General features: G+C 37.8%; 1 protein-coding gene across 1 annotated transcript; it reads right to left on the bottom strand.

Moving 5' to 3' along the window:
• Window positions 1-9,521: 9,521 nt before the first annotated feature.
• On the bottom strand, window positions 9,522-17,063 carry LOC306867703 (SWI/SNF-related matrix-associated actin-dependent regulator of chromatin subfamily E member 1-related-like). Its single transcript, XM_079413531.1, has 9 exons — window positions 16,989-17,063; window positions 16,235-16,331; window positions 15,855-16,076; window positions 14,638-14,758; window positions 14,498-14,553; window positions 14,315-14,381; window positions 14,020-14,235; window positions 13,800-13,932; window positions 9,522-10,212 (listed from the first exon to the last, which is right to left on the bottom strand). The coding sequence occupies exons 2-9, from the start codon at window positions 16,310-16,312 to the stop codon at window positions 10,200-10,202; spliced, it is 906 nt and encodes a 301-aa protein (XP_079269657.1). The 5' UTR covers window positions 16,313-16,331; window positions 16,989-17,063; the 3' UTR covers window positions 9,522-10,199.
• Window positions 17,064-17,114: the final 51 nt, after the last annotated feature.

Here is a 17,114-nt window from a genome sequence, read left to right as displayed (position 1 = left end):
AGATGCTTAATGGGGACACTAGCATCCAAAACACTTAAATCTGTTGCATTCCATGAATGCTAATAGCTCCAGATGAGAATATGTGAGTGGTAAGGTATGGAATTGAAGCGAGGTGCAGAGTTTGCCCACAGTAGTGGGCGATTTCTTTTCATTCCAGATCACAGCCTTGCTGATATCAAGTACAATAAATGAACATCTAGTTCATCTGCAACTACTCCAAGCCTCACACATTACATCCACAGACTGTTGGCTGAACATCTGATGCATAGGAACACAAAATGGAAAAACACTTTGTGAGTTCTACAGGATTTCCAGGAGTTCTTTAATGGTTCTTACATTCTTTAAAGGGATAGTTCAGCCAAAAATAAGAATTCTGTCATTATTACTCACCCTCATGTTGTTCCAAACCCGTAAGACATTCGTTCATATTCGGAACACAAATAAGATATTTTTGATGAAATCCGAGAGCTTTCTGACCCTGCATAGACAGCAAGGTCTATGTCTAATGTCTAGGTCTATGGTCTAATTCATGTGACACCAGTGGCTGCAATATCAACAGTGAACGTGCGTCAAATGACACAGAAGAGAAGAAATTGTTGAATAAAGTTATTTTTTATTTCTTTGCACACAAAATTATTATCGTAGCTTCATAAAATTACAATTGAACCACTGATGTCACATGAACTATTTTACCGATGTCCTTACTAACTTTCTGGTTGCGTTGCTGTTTATGGAGGGTCAGAAAGCTCTCTGTGTTCCGAAGATGAACGCAGGTCTTATGGGTTTGGAACATCATGAGAGGACAACATGAGTAATTAATGACAGAATTTAAATTTTTGGGTGAACTATCCCTTTTATGTTGTTTAATGGTCTGCCTGGAAACAAACCCATTGTGACGCCAAACCCCCTCATAGAAGAAGTAAGTCATCGTGTTTACAACTTTGACAATGAGCAGTTATCAGGATCAATTAAATGCTGGAATTTCAAAAGTATGTGAAGCTCACAGCATAGACTCTTAACGTCTAAAGATGACGTTCTTGAATGAATAATTTATTAGCTGCAAGCCGGTCTGTTATTGTAGGGACATCGACTTTACATTTTCATGTCCCTAAACAAAACCAATTGTGATTGGTTGGTATACATGTCAGTCAGATGGCCTGTTGGTTGGTCCTTGGTCAAAGAAAGCTGCTATGAAGTCAAGGACCTAGGCTTAAACAAGTACAAAGCCATTTTTGTTGGTCATAACTAGACTGAAATAGAGCAGAAACTGATGAAACTTACTTGTGAAGTGATGTGACATTCAGCCAAGTATGGTGACCCATACTCGGAATTCGTGCTCTGCATTTATCCAACGTGCACACACACAGCAGTGAACACACACACACCGTGAACACACACCCGGAGCAGTGGGCAGCCATTTTATGCTGCAGCGCCCGGTGAGCAGTTGGGGGTTCGGTGCCTTGCTCAAGGGCACCTCAGTCGTGGTATTGAGGGTGGAGAGAGCGCTGTACATTCACTCCCTCCACCTACAATCCCTGCCGGCCGGAGACTCGAACCCACAACCTTTGGATTACAAGTCCGACGCTCTAACCATTAGGCCACGACTTCCCACCTTGTGCGCAAAAGTTGACTGCCCTTTGTTCATAGCAAAACTAAAGAACACGGTATATTACCACTGCAGTGGATAGATCTGGGATTTTTTATTAATTCCTATGGAAGCCAAGCTTCATGCTTGTGCTGTGCATTGTGGGATTGGCAGTGAATCAGAGAAAGCTTTGAGAAAGGCTGTGAAGGTCATTGCACACTGAAATTTTGTCCAAAATTTTCGCAAGTTAAAAAATAAATACGACCTCGCGTTATGTCAATCACGTTTACACACTGCCTCCGAAAGTTTTGTCCGTCATAAAATTATTCGGATCGGGTTCGATTTTTTCAATTTTTCGCATCCATAGCAAGCATTTTGAGAGATGTTTTGACAGTTCAGAGCCAACGTACAAGCGAAATTCATTCACCGTACAATGACGTTCATTCACTTCGTCTCGCAGCACAAAGCACCGTAAAGATCCTTGCACACCGAGTTTACAGAAATTGGTGGTGGTCTTTTTAATATGTGGCTCCAGTATTGCTAGCAAAGCATCAAACTGAGCCACTGACATCCTGAAGTAAACTTTGAATCGCCCGTGATAATCCCACTGCTCCTGAGGGGGAACTCTCCTTCCTCTAAATATTTCCTCTCTTTTTAAGAAGCGTGAAGACAACAAAATCAAGTTTGAAGACTCCATTTAGTGCTGTTTTGCAAATTCCCATTGGATTAATTAATACACATCGGACTCAGTGTGCAAGGTTTCTGTGCATGACAAATGTTTAGGATAAAGAATACGGAAAAACGCATACGAAAATTTTGGACTCAGTGTGCAGACTTTAAGTCTAAAGTTGAGAAATACTCAACTCTATGCAAATGTTACGCAGAAAATGTAGAGCGGCAGCCAGTTACCGTGAAATGTAGGTATTGACGTCTGTCATGAATGTTTAAATATCTGATTCGTTCGAGTTTCTGCTGAAGTTTAGATGCTTGAAAAAATGGCTGGATTAATGAAAGTATATTAAACTGACAGCGTATCTTTACTGTGGACATTCAGAAACAAATTTAGCATCTTTCCACCTGTGATCGCTTGTGTATATGATTACATTATTGATTACAACCATCACTCGTTACAGAAACACACCCCAAAGCGGAACAGCTCTAGTGTTTCGAGCGACATAATGCGCTTTCGCAACGCGTAGTTCTAGGAACAAGCCAGCAGGGTCGTTCCTGGAGAACTAATTTCCCCCTCTGGCCATTTTCCTGGTTGCATTCGCACCGGCAGCAGGAACTCAGGACGACAATGATGTGTTATCATCGAGGCTGAGAAAAGAACACAATGCTGCGGACAACAGGTAAATGACGTTATCGCTGTTTTCCATGTTCATGGAGTAAATTTTTTACATGGCTTTTTAAAAATGCCGAGTAGCCAGTGTCTCGTATACGTTTGGCCAAACAGCGTACACTGCTTCACTGTTTTAAACCCTACTCTGAAGTAGGAGCTAAGTTAGTTCCTCCAAATGGAGCTCCGAGAACGAAATACATTCCTAGTTCCTGCGGTGTGAACACACCAAAAAGCGGGAACTTCCGCCAATAGTTCTAGGAACTATTAAAAAATGTTCCTCCGGTACGAAAGCACCTACAGAGCACCATTCTGGCGCTATAGTGGACGAGCACTGTAAGGCTGATAGGAAAATTACATTTATCAAGAAAGCCTCAAAATGATCAATGCTGCACCTCCACTCAAAGATCCCGCTCATGATTCGCCGTTGTCTCCACCCGCCTCTGCCAGGGTATCCTCTCTCATGCTCCCACGCACCATTTCCTGCCATGTGGCTGGCATGCACGTGTGCTGCCTCTTTATCTCTTCCCCTCTTCCTCTCACGCTCCATTAATCTCTCTGTGTAGCCAAGCGCGGGCAGAACTAGCTATATCCTGACACTAAAAATAACCACTTCAGGGTGAATGCTGAGTGAAGGGGTTTTTGGGGTGGGGGGGGGCTCAAAGCTTGGCATGGAGGGATGATATTACAACAAGCTTCAAAGAGAGCTAGGATTTACCATGCAGGTGTTTAAAGTAATCCATCAGCGATAAACTGCGGTCTGCAACTAATTATATACATGAGGGAATTTGAAAGAATAAGGCAGATTTTCATAAATGATTCATTTCATAAATGAAAAAAAATAATCTGAACGATATCATATCAAATACCAATTGCTCTCAAGAAGTGCTATTGAGGTATTAATTATATTCCTTTATAGTGTTGATTAATAGATGGTTTATATATATATATATATATATATATATATATATATATATATTTTTTTTTTTTTTTTTTTTTTTTGAGTTTTAGTCAGTTTTATATATTATAATAAAATAACTCAAGATTAAATAAAAATAACTTATATGTACATGTGTGTGTACATATATATATATATATATATATACACTCACCTAAAGGATTATTAGGAACACCTGTTCAATTTCTCATTAATGCAATTATCTAATCAACCAATCACATGACAGTTGCTTCAATGCATTTAGGGGTGTGGTCCTGGTCAAGACAATCTCCTGAACTCCAAACTGAATGTCAGAATGGGAAAGAAAGGTGATTTAAGCAATTTTGAGCGTGGCATGGTTGTTGGTGCCAGACGGGCCGGTCTGAGTATTTCACAATCTGCTCAGTTACTGGGATTGAACCATTTCTAGGGTTTACAAAGAATGGTGTGAAAGGGAAAAACATCCAGTATGCGGCAGTCCTGTGGGCGAAAATGCCTTGTTGATGCTAGAGGTCAGAGGAGAATGGGCCGACTGATTCAAGCTGATAGAAGAGCAACTTTGACTGAAATAACCACTCATTACAACCGAGGTATGCAGCAAAGCATTTGTGAAGCCACAACACGCACAACCTTGAGGCGGATGGGCTACAACAGCAGAAGACCCCACCGGGTACCACTCATCTCCACTACAAATAGGAAAAAGAGGGTACAATTTGCACGAGCTCACCAAAATTGGACGGTCGAAGACTGGAAAAATGTTGCCTGGTCTGATGAGTCTCGATTTCTGTTGAGACATTCAGATGGTAGAGTCAGAATTTGGCGTAAACAGAATGAGAACATGGATCCATCATGCCTTGTTACCACTGTGCAGGCTGGTGGTGGTGGTGTAATGGTGTGGGGGATGTTTTCTTGGCACACTTTAGGCCCCTTAGTACCAATTGGGCATCGTTTAAATGCCACTGCCTACCTGAGCATTGTTTCTGACCATGTCCATCCCTTTATGACCACCACGTACCCATCCTCTGATGGCTACTTCCAGCAGGATAATGCACCATGTCACAAAGCTCGAATCATTTCAAATTGGTTTCTTGAACATGACAATGAGCTCACTGTACTAAAATGGCCCCCACAGTCACCAGATCTCAAACCAATAGAGCATCTTTGGGATGTGGTGGAACGGGAGCTTCGTGCCCTGGATGTGCATCCCACAAATCTCCATCAACTGCAAGATGCTGTCCTATCAATATGGGCCAACATTTCTAAAGAATGCTTTCAGCACCTTGTTGAATCAATGCCACGTAGAATTAAGGCAGTTCTGAAGGCGAAAGGGGGTCAAACACAGTATTAGTAGGGTGTTCCTAATAATCCTTTAGGTGAGTGTATACACACACACACACACACACACAGTATATATAGTTCTAGTTATTTAATACTTAAAATGTTTTTTTTCTAATTATAATTGACAAGGCCACTTTTCTAATTTTTAGTTATGTTCCTGAGTTTTGAAAGATGCATTTTATTTATTATTTTATTTTGTTCATCTTTAAGTAATTTCATTACTTTTAATACTTATTTTTAGGTATTTGTTCATTTAAATATTTTAGGGTTTTTATCTCATTTTTATCACAGCTTTGTATAAATTGACAAAAGGGATTTTTAATAGTTTTAGTTAACAATAACAATGCTCCTGTAAAGCAATAACATTTCATGTTTTAATACATAATATCAAATAAATACAACTCAGAGTGTCCTTGAGGAACTACAGTGTTTAGCCTATTTAGACCACTAGATTCAATGTTATTTGTCTGAATGAATGTCTATGAATGAATGAATAAGGTCTGTAATTCTGCAGCTGCATATGATTTTCTTTTTATACCTCTGTGTAAATTAACAACATTTGCAATTGACTATCAGTGCTAAATTATACATGGTAACTGTTGGTAGCATTAACTACAATACAGTCATATATCTGGGAGGTTAAACAGGCAGTTCTAATCAATTAATGATATGAAAATGAGCCGAGGCCCCGGTTCCTTACAGGCAGAATTCATCCAGAAATTAAATCATATCTTTTAAGTATAAACCTGTATAAATCCACTGTGGAGCACACAAAAAGAGATGTTTAGTAGAATGTCAAGGCTGCTCTTTTCCATAAAATTAAAGATCAAAGAGTCAATGAAGCAAATATTTTTTTTGTGTGTCATGATTTCTAGGTTTTAACTAATAGCTTGCAATGCATAAATCAGACATTTTAAACAGAGCTTAGAAAAGACGCATTCAAATTCAGAAAAGTGGCAAAAAGATGGTTATGTAACAGCACTCCAAGACTTTCAACATCATCAAAACACATCCAGCGGGAATTAGGCAAGCCGTATACTGTACATCTGCTCAGGTTACTGAGGCAGGCGCCAAGAATGATGCCAGTCTATGTGACACACACCCACACACCCACTGTCACTTTCGGACGCTGGTTGTGAATCCGCTGCCTGTTTAATTACAGAGTGGTGGCAGACGTGCCATGGATCAGAATGTCTGTGTGGGATGTGTTCAAAGAAACATGGCTTACAGTATCGTTTAGAATTCTGAGGCTCCTACAACAGATCTTCTACAACAGACCAATCTGATTTGCATGCCATCTTGCGTTAAATGGCAATCAAGAAACTGAGCAAGGCAAGTGAACACGAGCAAGCGGCCCATTGCAAACTGCAGACCAAAAAGGCTAACAGTAAGTGCATATGATTTACACCACGTATTTCCACCTTTACAGATGCAGGGAGACACTATTCATACTCTCAGTCCCTAATATAATAAATCTAAGGTTGCACACAATATACATGAACTAACAACACTGTAAAAAAAAAGAAAGAAAGTTGAGCCAACTTAAAATTAAGGCAACCAGCTTCAGCAGATTTTTTAGTTTTCTCAACTAAAATTTTAAGTTGGCTCAACTTTTTTTTTTTTTTACAGTGAATAAAGTATCATTTTACAGCATTTATTAATCTCGGTTAATGTTAATTGCTGCATATCCACATGTAATATGAATTAAAATGAAATATAAAATATATGTCACAAATGTTAACATTAAAATAACTACAACCAAAGCTAAAATTAATGAAGGTGTCATTGTGCCTATTTTTTAATACTAAAATATTAAAATTGTGTTACTTTAGATATAAAAATAACAGCTAAATTAAAATAAAATAATAATAATAAAATACAAATAAACAAAAAATTGTTACTTCTGATATTAAAATAACTACAAAAAAAAATAAAAAAGGTTCAGCTAAATGTGTCATTCTGCCTAATTTGTAATATTAAACTAATATATATATATTTTAAAACATTTTAACACTATAACAACTGCAACCAAAGCGTAATTTAAAGCTAAAATTAAAATTCAGCTAACTTGTGCTAAATATTCAATTGTGCCTCATATTTAATAGTAAAATATCACAAATGTGTGTTACATTTTTTAAATATTTAATATTAAAAATGTTCTCTTAAAAAAAAAAAACTTAATGAAACCAAGGCTTAAGATAAAAAACGAAAGTCTATGCATACTAAAATACTAAAATAGAGAATGAACAAATATAATACAATTTTTAGAAATGAGAATGTATATAAAGCTGTTCATCAGTAATAATTTTTAAGCATAATATATCATTACAATATTTTTGTTATATTAAAATGCATTGCTTACTTTAATACAGTATGTTACAGATGTCCCTCTATCTGCAAAAGGGCTGAAAAAGGTTGAAGACCCCTGATTTATTCATCTATTCATCTGTCAATTTAGACCACATAATGATTAAAAAAATATTATGGATTTTATTTTAGACATTTGTATCCGATAGTTCACTCAGTAAATGTGAATGTCCATTACAGCAAAGCAAACACCTGTAAAGCTGTCTATCCATCGAGAAGGTTTTGAACTCCAGAGTCTTTTTACTACTGTACAGTAAACACAGTTAAAAATAGATATATCATACATCAAAGCAGATCCCAACTGAGCAGGGGAGCAAACTAAAGCTCCATTAGGAATATCAAGGGAACACACCCCTGAATCCTGGCTGCATTCACCACACTGATGCAAGTCATTTCTAGAGCATCTCTAGGAACTAAATAACTAGAAAAGTAAAAGAGTAAGTTATTAAACTCAAATAATAATGATTAAAAAAAGAGCCATTGCACAGAGGGGACACTCCTTTTGCCTTACATTTCATACTGTAACCATACAGATAAGCTTCAGTTCCATGAATATAAAAACCAATAATAATATTAAACTTCACTGGGGACGAATAGCCTATATTAGCAATTATTGAACATTGATCAGATTGAAAAGCATGCACGCGCTTGTAAACCACGCATTTTAATCAAAAGCAGTATCAGGTCACAGTATGTGTAATACAATGATATATGTATCCCTTATTTTCAATATACAACTATTATATATATATATATATATATATATATATATATAATGCATAGGCTAACCAACAGCTGGTATGTATCCATGCATGAAATAATACACTTACCTCCAACACACAGCAGTGACATCTCTTTATTAATTATTATCCTCGCCCTTTTACGGTATTTTAGACAATTAAACTGTTATTAAATTTGTTTTTACGTTGAGAAACCTCCCCTTCCCGATATCAACCCCAAAATATACAAAAACACCAGCAGCTGCTATTCCGGATCCTCCAGATTATTCGACCCGAGGGTGTTTCTAGCCACCCTCTCGACGTAAACTGCTGTTAGTCGGGCTATGTGCGATTATAAGAGCTGCTTTTCGTAACGCGACGCACAGCCATCTTGTTCAGCACCGCCGCCGCGAGGAGAGCTAGAGCTGCGCACGCGAGCGATGCTGAGAGAGCACGCGGACGCCTCTCTAGCTTTTAACCCTTACCAAAGCGTGGAGCAATTAACAACTGTGAATTCATAACGTCAATTAAAAATATAGTTTAACTTGGAAATTAAGATTTGCGGTCCGAAAGACTCAAATGTCAATTTTTAATCTGTCGAAAAAGCTACTTAAAGGGATAGTTCACCCTAAAATGGTAATTCCAAAATTGTCATAATTTACTCACCGACATGTTGTTCCTAACTCGTATGATTTACTTTCTTCTGTGAAACACAAATGAATGACGGCCTCAGACTCCATTAACTAGTCATAAAACATGCTATGAAAGTGAATGGTGACTGAGGGTGTTTGTTCATAACATTATGTAACATCTCCTTTTATGTCAATTCCTAATTTTATGAGAATACTGAACAAAATAACGCTACAGAGAAATTTGTACTGCAATTGTCTTTCAAAAAACAGTGGTTGCTATTATTAAATTGGATATAAAGTAAGCATTAATTCATTTTTAAAATGCATTATATGTTGTGATTTGTTAATCATTTTATATGACATTCATTCTGGCTGAATTCAGTAAGAGAAGATGGATACAGTCATATTTAATTCTTAATTTGATATATTAAAAAATGTAATTCCAAAGGATATGAAGTATTTCTTTTGATCAAGTGAACACTCCCTTTTTTCTTTAGATTATAGGACTTTTCTTTATGTTGTGGGTAATGTCACCCTCTACTGGATAAACATGCAAATCAAAGCTGAATAATGTATTGGAAACATTATGAAGAAAAAAATAATCATAATTCTTGCCAGACTTTATTTTTTTTCATATTAAAATAATCGTTACAATCCACAAAAAAAAAAACACATTCAGGTATATCACCAAAGCAGTGTAAACTCTTGACACCTGAAATATTTTAATGCTAGGATTCATCACCCTTTGCAATTCCAACGGACTTATGGTTCGTTCAAAAGGGAATGCAACCAAAAACAAACATTATATAGGAATTTTAATTCAGAAAACCTAATGATTAGGAATGTTACTCAATGTTTAGAGGAAAAATTCATTCTGTGGTTCTTGCAATCCACAGCACTGTGCAGCAAGGGTGTAGGTCCCCCAATGTAAAACACTGCACTTTACATTTCATTACAACTTAGTAAATGCAATATTACCTTGTAAAAATCGTAGCATGCCTTTAAACCATGCTTTCCGTGATTCTAAATGGACTTAAGTCTTTAAATGAGCTGCTGTAATTGTCAAAACAGCAATAATATGATGCATAATATTACATGTCGATGAGTTTAGAATCCGGCAGCACCAGTGTTACAAATTAGCTTATTGGCAAGTAAAAATATCCAATTAAATTGTTTGGCCCATTACACCCTGGAAGGAAGAGAAATCATAGGTAGAGCATGGTGATCCCAGGTCTTCCCAATGCTTGGGACATTGAGATCCACCACAGCTGTAGACATGTTTTCAAAGCTTCTCACTGGAGGAAAATAAAGAAGAACCAGATGACTCAGATAAGCGTCATAATTTATTTCTAGCAGCATACGTGTGATCTTATGCAGTGGTGGACAGTAACCAAAGTACATTTACATTGTTACTGTACTTGACTTTTTAATTTGAGAAATTTTTACTTCGAATTCCATAATATTGTGCTTTTTATTCCACTAATATATATATTTTCATGGCCAAAAATATCGGCACCCTTGGTAAAAATGATCAAAGAAGGCTGTGAAAGTTAATCTGCATTGTTAATCCTTTTGATCTTTTATGTAAAAAATTCACAAAAATCTAACCTTTCATTGGATAAGAATTTAAAAGGGGGGGGGGGGGGGTATTGTGAAATTAATGTTTTTCTCAAATACACGTTGGACACAATTATTGGCACCCTTAGAAATTAGTAAAATATCTCTGAAGTATATTCCCATTCAAATTCACAATTTTGAGCACTCCAGGGTGATTATGGACATGAAATTATCCAGCCATGGCTTCCTGTTTCACAGACATATGAATAGGAGGGAAAACAAAGTCCAAATTCCCTTAATCATCCATCACAATGAGAAAAACCAAAAAATATATTTCTGATGTGCAGCAAAAGATAATTGAGCTTCATAAATTAGTGAAGTGGCTTTCAGAAAAGAGCTAGAGCAGTCAAAAATCCCATTTCCACCATCAGGGCAATAATTAAGAATTTCCAATCAACAGAAAATGTTATGAAACTGCATGGAAGAGGATGTGTGTCTATATCGTCCTAATGCACGGTGAGAAGGAGAGTTTGAGTGGCTAAAGACTCTCCAAGGACCACAGATGGAGAATTGCAGAAAATAATTTGAGTCTCGGGGTCAGAAACCCTTAATAGAAATTGGCAAACAGCCCCTTCATTACCACATGTTGTTCGGGAGGATTTCAAGAAAAATTCTGCTCACTCATCCAAAAACAAACTCCAGCATATTCAGTTATCAGACACGACTGGAACTTCAAATGGGACTGGCTTCTATGGTCAGGTGAAACTAAAAAATGAGCTTTTTAGCAGCAAACACTCAAGATGGGTTTGGTGAATACGGGGATAAAAAGTACCCCATGTGTACAATGAAATATACTGCTGTATTTTTTTTATTTTTGTGGGCCTATATTTCTGCTGGAGGTTCTGGACATCTTGTTTAGACACATGGCTTCATGGATTCTATCCCATACCAACAGATAAAAATCAATAAGTGACTGACTCTGTTAGAAATCTTATAATGGGCCATGTTTGGATCTTCCAACCATTCAATAATCCAAACACAAACCTCAAAAACAACACAAAAATAGGTCACTGAGCACAAAACCAAGCTTCTGCTGGCCATTCCTCCTCTGACCTGAACCCTGTAGAAAATGAGTGAGGTGAACTGAAGAGGAGAAGCACCAACATGGAGCTGGGAATCTAATGGGTCTGGTGTGATTCTGGATGAAGGAATGGTCTCTGATCTCTTGTCAGGTGTTCTCTGACCTCATCAGGCATTATAGGAGACAATTTAGAGCTGTTAAACTGGCAAATGGAGGTTTCAAAAAGTATTGAATAAAAGGGTGCCGTTAATTGTGGCCAACGTGTATTTGAGATAAACATTTCATAATGATATTTCCCCCCATTTTAAATTCTTATTATCAAATGAAAGGTTAGATTTTTGTTAATTTGTTAAATAAAAGATCAAAAGGATTAACAATACAGATTAATTTTCACAGCCTTCTTTGATCATATTTACCAATGGTGCCGATATTTTTGGCCATGACCCTCCAAAAGTATTGGAACAGTAAAGACAAAATTGCTCTGTTGGCTGTGGAGTCAACACAGATGTTTTACCAGCTAAGAAGTTCAGCACTTAAGAGTTTCATCCCTCTATCTGATGTGAGCATAAGTATTGGAACAGTTGCCTCTCAGGTCTTTCTAAGTGATCAGCTGTGTCCTGTTGCATTAATTCTTCAGATATTAAAAGCGGGGAATGTGTCGTATCAGTTATAGCCATTACTTCTGTATTCTGAATCTTGCATTCGATGATGACACACACAAACCAGGATGAAGATGAGGGAGCTGACATTGAGAGAAAAGCAAGCAATTTGGATGCTAAAAGAAAAGAGGAAGTCAGTTAGAGCTCTAGCAAATACAAAGGGCATGGAGAAATCAAGAGTTTGGAAACCACCAGCGACACAAGCAACCAACAACGACCTGATCGGCTGAGAAAACAACAGTAGCTGATGACAGTCAAATCATAAAAGCTGTGAAAATGAATCCTAAAAGACGTGTCTGTAAAATCACCAACAACTTCCTGAAAGCTGGGGTGATGCTCTGACAATCTACTGTCCTCAGGAGACTTTGGCACAGAATTACAGATGCTACACAGCAAGATGCAAACCTCTGACCAGCACCAAAAATAGAAAGGCAAGATTAGAGTTAGCAAAAAAGCACAAAGGTGAGCCAGAAGAGTTTTGGAACTGTTTATGGACCGATGAGACAAAGACGAACCTTTATCTAAGTGATGGGAAAACAAAAATGTGGAGAAAAAAGGGAACTGCAATGATCCCAAGCATACAGCCTCATCTGTAAAGCATGGTGGAGGTGGTGTCATGGCATGGGCATGCATGGCTGCCTCTGGAACAGGCCCTCTCAACTTTACTGATGACTTAATGTATGATGACAGTAGCAGAATGAATTTGGAAGGGTACAAAACCATCTTGCCTACCAATATTCAAGAAAATGCCACCAGATTCACTGGGAAGTGCTTCATATTGCATCAGGACAATGACCCTAAACACCCTGCCAGTTCAGTCAAGGAATTTATAAGAGCAAAGAAATGGAAAGTCTTAAGATTGCCCAAGTCAATCTCCAGATTTAAATCCGATTGAACATGAATTTCACCAGCTGGAGAGGAGAGTAAAGGCAGAAACTCCCCAAAACAAGCAACAATTGGAATTGGCTGCATTTCAAAGGATGAGACCAAGAGTCTGGTGATGTCTATGGGTCACAGACTCACTGCTGTGATTGTGCGCAAGGGATCTGCAACTAAATAATAGCTTTAATCTTTTATATCTGCCTTATGTTCAACTGTCCCAATACTTATGCTCACATCAATGAGTGGGATGAACTCTAAAAGTGCTGTTCTTTTTTTATTTGGTAAAACATGTATGTGTTGAAACGGCTAATAATAAAATGTGACATTCTGTAGTTTTGTCTCATATTCATCTTTTAATCATATTTACAAATATTGAACACACACCGTGAACACACACCCGGAGCAGTGGGCAGCCATTTATGCTGCGGCGCCCGGGGAGCAGTTGGGGGTTCGGTGCCTTGCTCAAGGGCACCTCAGTCGTGGTATTGAGGGTGGAGAGAGCGCTGTACATTCACTCCCCCCACCTACAATTCCTGCCGGCCGGAGACTCGAACCCGCAACCTTCGGATTACAAGTCCGACTCTCTAACCATTAGGCCACGACTTCCCCCGTAATATACTGTATAATATATATATATTGTTCCTTGTTATTCTGATCTGAAGAAATCGATATATGTATCGCAAACCAGAGGAAGAAACGTTACCTGTCTAGGTGAGCTAAGAGCTCTTGTAGCTTGAGGAGTAAGACGCGATGCTCATGAGGCCTGCTCTCTAAAGCACTACTCAAGCGACTCAGGTACGAGTCCAGCGTTCCAATCGATGGCGTCTCACCCGTGCCTAAACAAAAAATAAAGCTGTTTCCCCCTGCGATCAAAAAAATAATCTATCATGGTACTGGTAATATGGGCACAGTACAGTACTGACCTGGCAAAGGCACAGTGGCCAGGCTGCTGACCAATGTCTGTTTGATCGCCTGTAGGTGGCGCTGTAGAGCTTGCGTGCGAAGCTCATCCTGGCCCAGCTCAGCCTCCAGCCGCTCTTTAGCGCTGAACATGTCGGCAATGTGCTTCTGGAGAACCGCATTCTGCTCTTCGAACTCCACATTAGCCTTGCGAAGTCGCCGCAGCTCAGCTTCTCGCGCTGGGAAATGCGCAATTTTAAGAATATAGCTTTACGTTGACGTTTATGGTGTGTTCTGAGAAAAAATAAAAAACCGTACCCTTGTTTTGGTCTAAAAATTCTTCTGTGAAAATAGGGACATCAAATCTGGCCGTTAAGTCTGAGTTCTGAAAGAAAATTTCTTCATGAGGCAGGTTGCAAGAACAATTTCCACGCTTACAAGTTTCTACTTCAGGAATGGGGTGTGAATGTTTAGGAATTCAGGCTTTGTTCGTATGCTTACCTTAAAACCTGCAGATCCTGAACTGTTGGCGTTGATAATGACAGAAGTCAACTCCTCTGTAAAAACAAAACAAACGATTCGCTCTAATCTAACATTTGCACCATTTCTAATTTTTAAACAAAAAACAAGAGCATTTTTACCTCTCTTAATTCTCTTATCCTGAACTTTTGCACACGTGATCTGATAAGCTTCACTTTTTTGATACTCCCCGAGTTCTCGCGCATACTGCATTTTGTCCCTTTCGGCTTCGTCTAGGTACCGCTGTAAAAAAAAAAAATTATAATAATTTAATCATAATGATGTTCCAAGGAATAGTTCACCCAAAAATGAAAGTTTGCTGGCAGTTTACTCGTTCGAGATGCAGGCGAGTTTGTGAAGTGACATTCATTCGTTTCTTCATTAAAATAAATTGAGAAATTCATCATTACATCACTTCCTCACCAATGGATCCTCTGCAGTGAATGGGTACCGTCAGAATGACAGTCTAAACAGCTGATAAAAACATCACAATAATTCATAAGTAATCTACAGTACATCAATTAATGTCTTGTGAAGTGCATGTTTGTAAGAACAACAAATCTATCATTAAGGCTCTTTAATTTCAAACTGGCCAAAATACGAGCCTAATAATTTAAGTTTAAGTCTACTTTATTGTCAATTCTTCCACATGTACGGCACATACATACAGAGAATTGAAATTACGTTACTCTCAGACCCTTGGTGTTAACCAAGTTAACATTACAGTTAACATTAAACACTGACAGTAGACGTTCAAATACAGTTTAAATATATGTACATGCAAATATACAGATATACAAATGAGGACATTGTAGAAAAATAAAGAAAGAGATCGATAAAGTGGCATAAGGCACATGGCAGAATAGATAGAGTGCAAACCAGTTAAATAAAACAAAACAAAACTGCGCAGATATACGCTTCCTCCAGTGAAAAAGTCCATCCTTTGTTGTTCGGTCACATCAAAAACCCACCATCATATTTCTTTAAAACTGTTTTTGCTTATAAATGGTGCTTGATCTGTGCATATTTCCTCTCTAAATCAGATGAGACAACTTTTTCACTGTAGAAAGCAATGATATGGACAGAAGACTCATATTTCACAAGATGTTGTGTGGATTATAGCAATGTTTTTATCAGCTGTTTGGACTCTCATTCTGACGGCACCCATTCACCACAGAGGATCCATTGAAGAGCATGTAATGATACATTTCTCCAAATCTGTTCTGATGAAGAAACAAACTCATCTACATCTCGGATGGCCTGAGGGTGAGTACACTTTTGGGTGAAATATTCCTTTAAAAGGAAACATCTGGACAGTCAGTTCAAACACAAAAAATACCTGTTTATCATGAAGAGCCAAGCTGCTCCATTCTGCTCCGAGTCTCTTGGTGATTTCTGGGAAGGGAAGATTCGGATGAAGTGCTCGGATGTGTTCCCGTCTCTCATTCAAGAAACGCACGTAGCCAGTAACGGGAGCCTTGGGACCGTTTGGTAACACCTTCTTTCTCTTCTTCCCTTTTGGCCAACCTCGCTTCTTTACCGGCTGTGAAGTTGATTGGTTCTGTAACAAAACAATTCAAATTGATATGAATCACATTTGGGAAGAGTATATGAGGAAAATATGAGCGTGCTAGACTATGCTGACCACAAAACCTTTTACAACGATTAAATTGCATAACTGAAGTACTCTGTGATACATAATAGACAAGGTTATCTTACCTCCTCTTGGGCGGTGTCTATGTGTTGAGAGTCTTTAGATGCAGGAGCATCAGTTTGCTCTTGCTTTACACCACCCATTACATGAATTCAGAAAATTCTGGGAGACACACAAAAACATTAAAGGGTAGAATTTTTATGCATTTATTTATTTTTTACTTGAAACATAATAAACGTTAACTGAAATAAACTTATTTTGTTTCAGCTATTTGTCAAGCCAACATTTCTCATTTTCATTTAGTTTAACTGGATGCACTAAGATAAATAAAATAGAAATAAAATCTATATAGATTTATTAAAAACATAAACAAAATTACTCAAAAAGTAACCAAAATAAAGAAGAAGAAAAAATCTAAATATTACAGTATCGTAAAAATACTATTGAGCAGCACAGCCGCAAAAAGCTGTAACGTACATAGACATCATGTTTGGAAAACACAGTCATTATTAAATCGACTGTTGGCTTATTTAATACATGTTTTGTTTGCATTAAATATGTAGTAGATTGTATATTTGCAAACACACATGCGTGTGAGTTGGAGCTTTTGGTGCATTAATGTTAAAAAATAGACTTTTTCCTGCATCAGCAGTTATTATTAGCTAAAGTAGCATAGTTGGCTAACTAGCCTCTGTTGAAACTCAGACAAAATAAATAAACCTCGTACTTATTACGAGAGATTACGTATTTATATTTATACATATCTATTTATATTTATCAAAATCTCACAGGAGTTTAATACACAATAATTCCACTTACCTAAATTAATGCCTGTTTTCTTAACTAAAACGCTAGCCCATCTACAAACGTTGGTTTGATTGACAGTTCCTTGGTGGTTTTGATTGGTTTGTGGGTTTGGGTAGGCGGGGCGAATGGGAACGCGCT

Source organism: Barbus barbus, assembly GCF_936440315.1.
Source record: "Barbus barbus genome assembly, chromosome: 49".
NCBI lineage: Eukaryota > Metazoa > Chordata > Actinopteri > Cypriniformes > Cyprinidae > Barbus > Barbus barbus.
Note: the sequence above shows the minus strand (reverse complement) of the source record. Positions and strands in the feature narration are given on the sequence as shown.

Coding starts and splice junctions, on each gene's coding strand:
- LOC306867703 (XM_079413531.1), bottom strand. CDS start 16,312: ATGGGTGGTGTAAAGCAAGAGCAAACTGATGCTCCTGCATCTAAAGAC. Junction 16,077..16,234: donor TAGACACCGCCCAAGAGGAG/GTAAGATAACCT, acceptor GTTTTGTTACAG/AACCAATCAACTTCACAGCC. Junction 13,933..14,019: donor GGCCACTGTGCCTTTGCCAG/GTCAGTACTGTA, acceptor TTTTTTGTTTAG/GCACGGGTGAGACGCCATCG.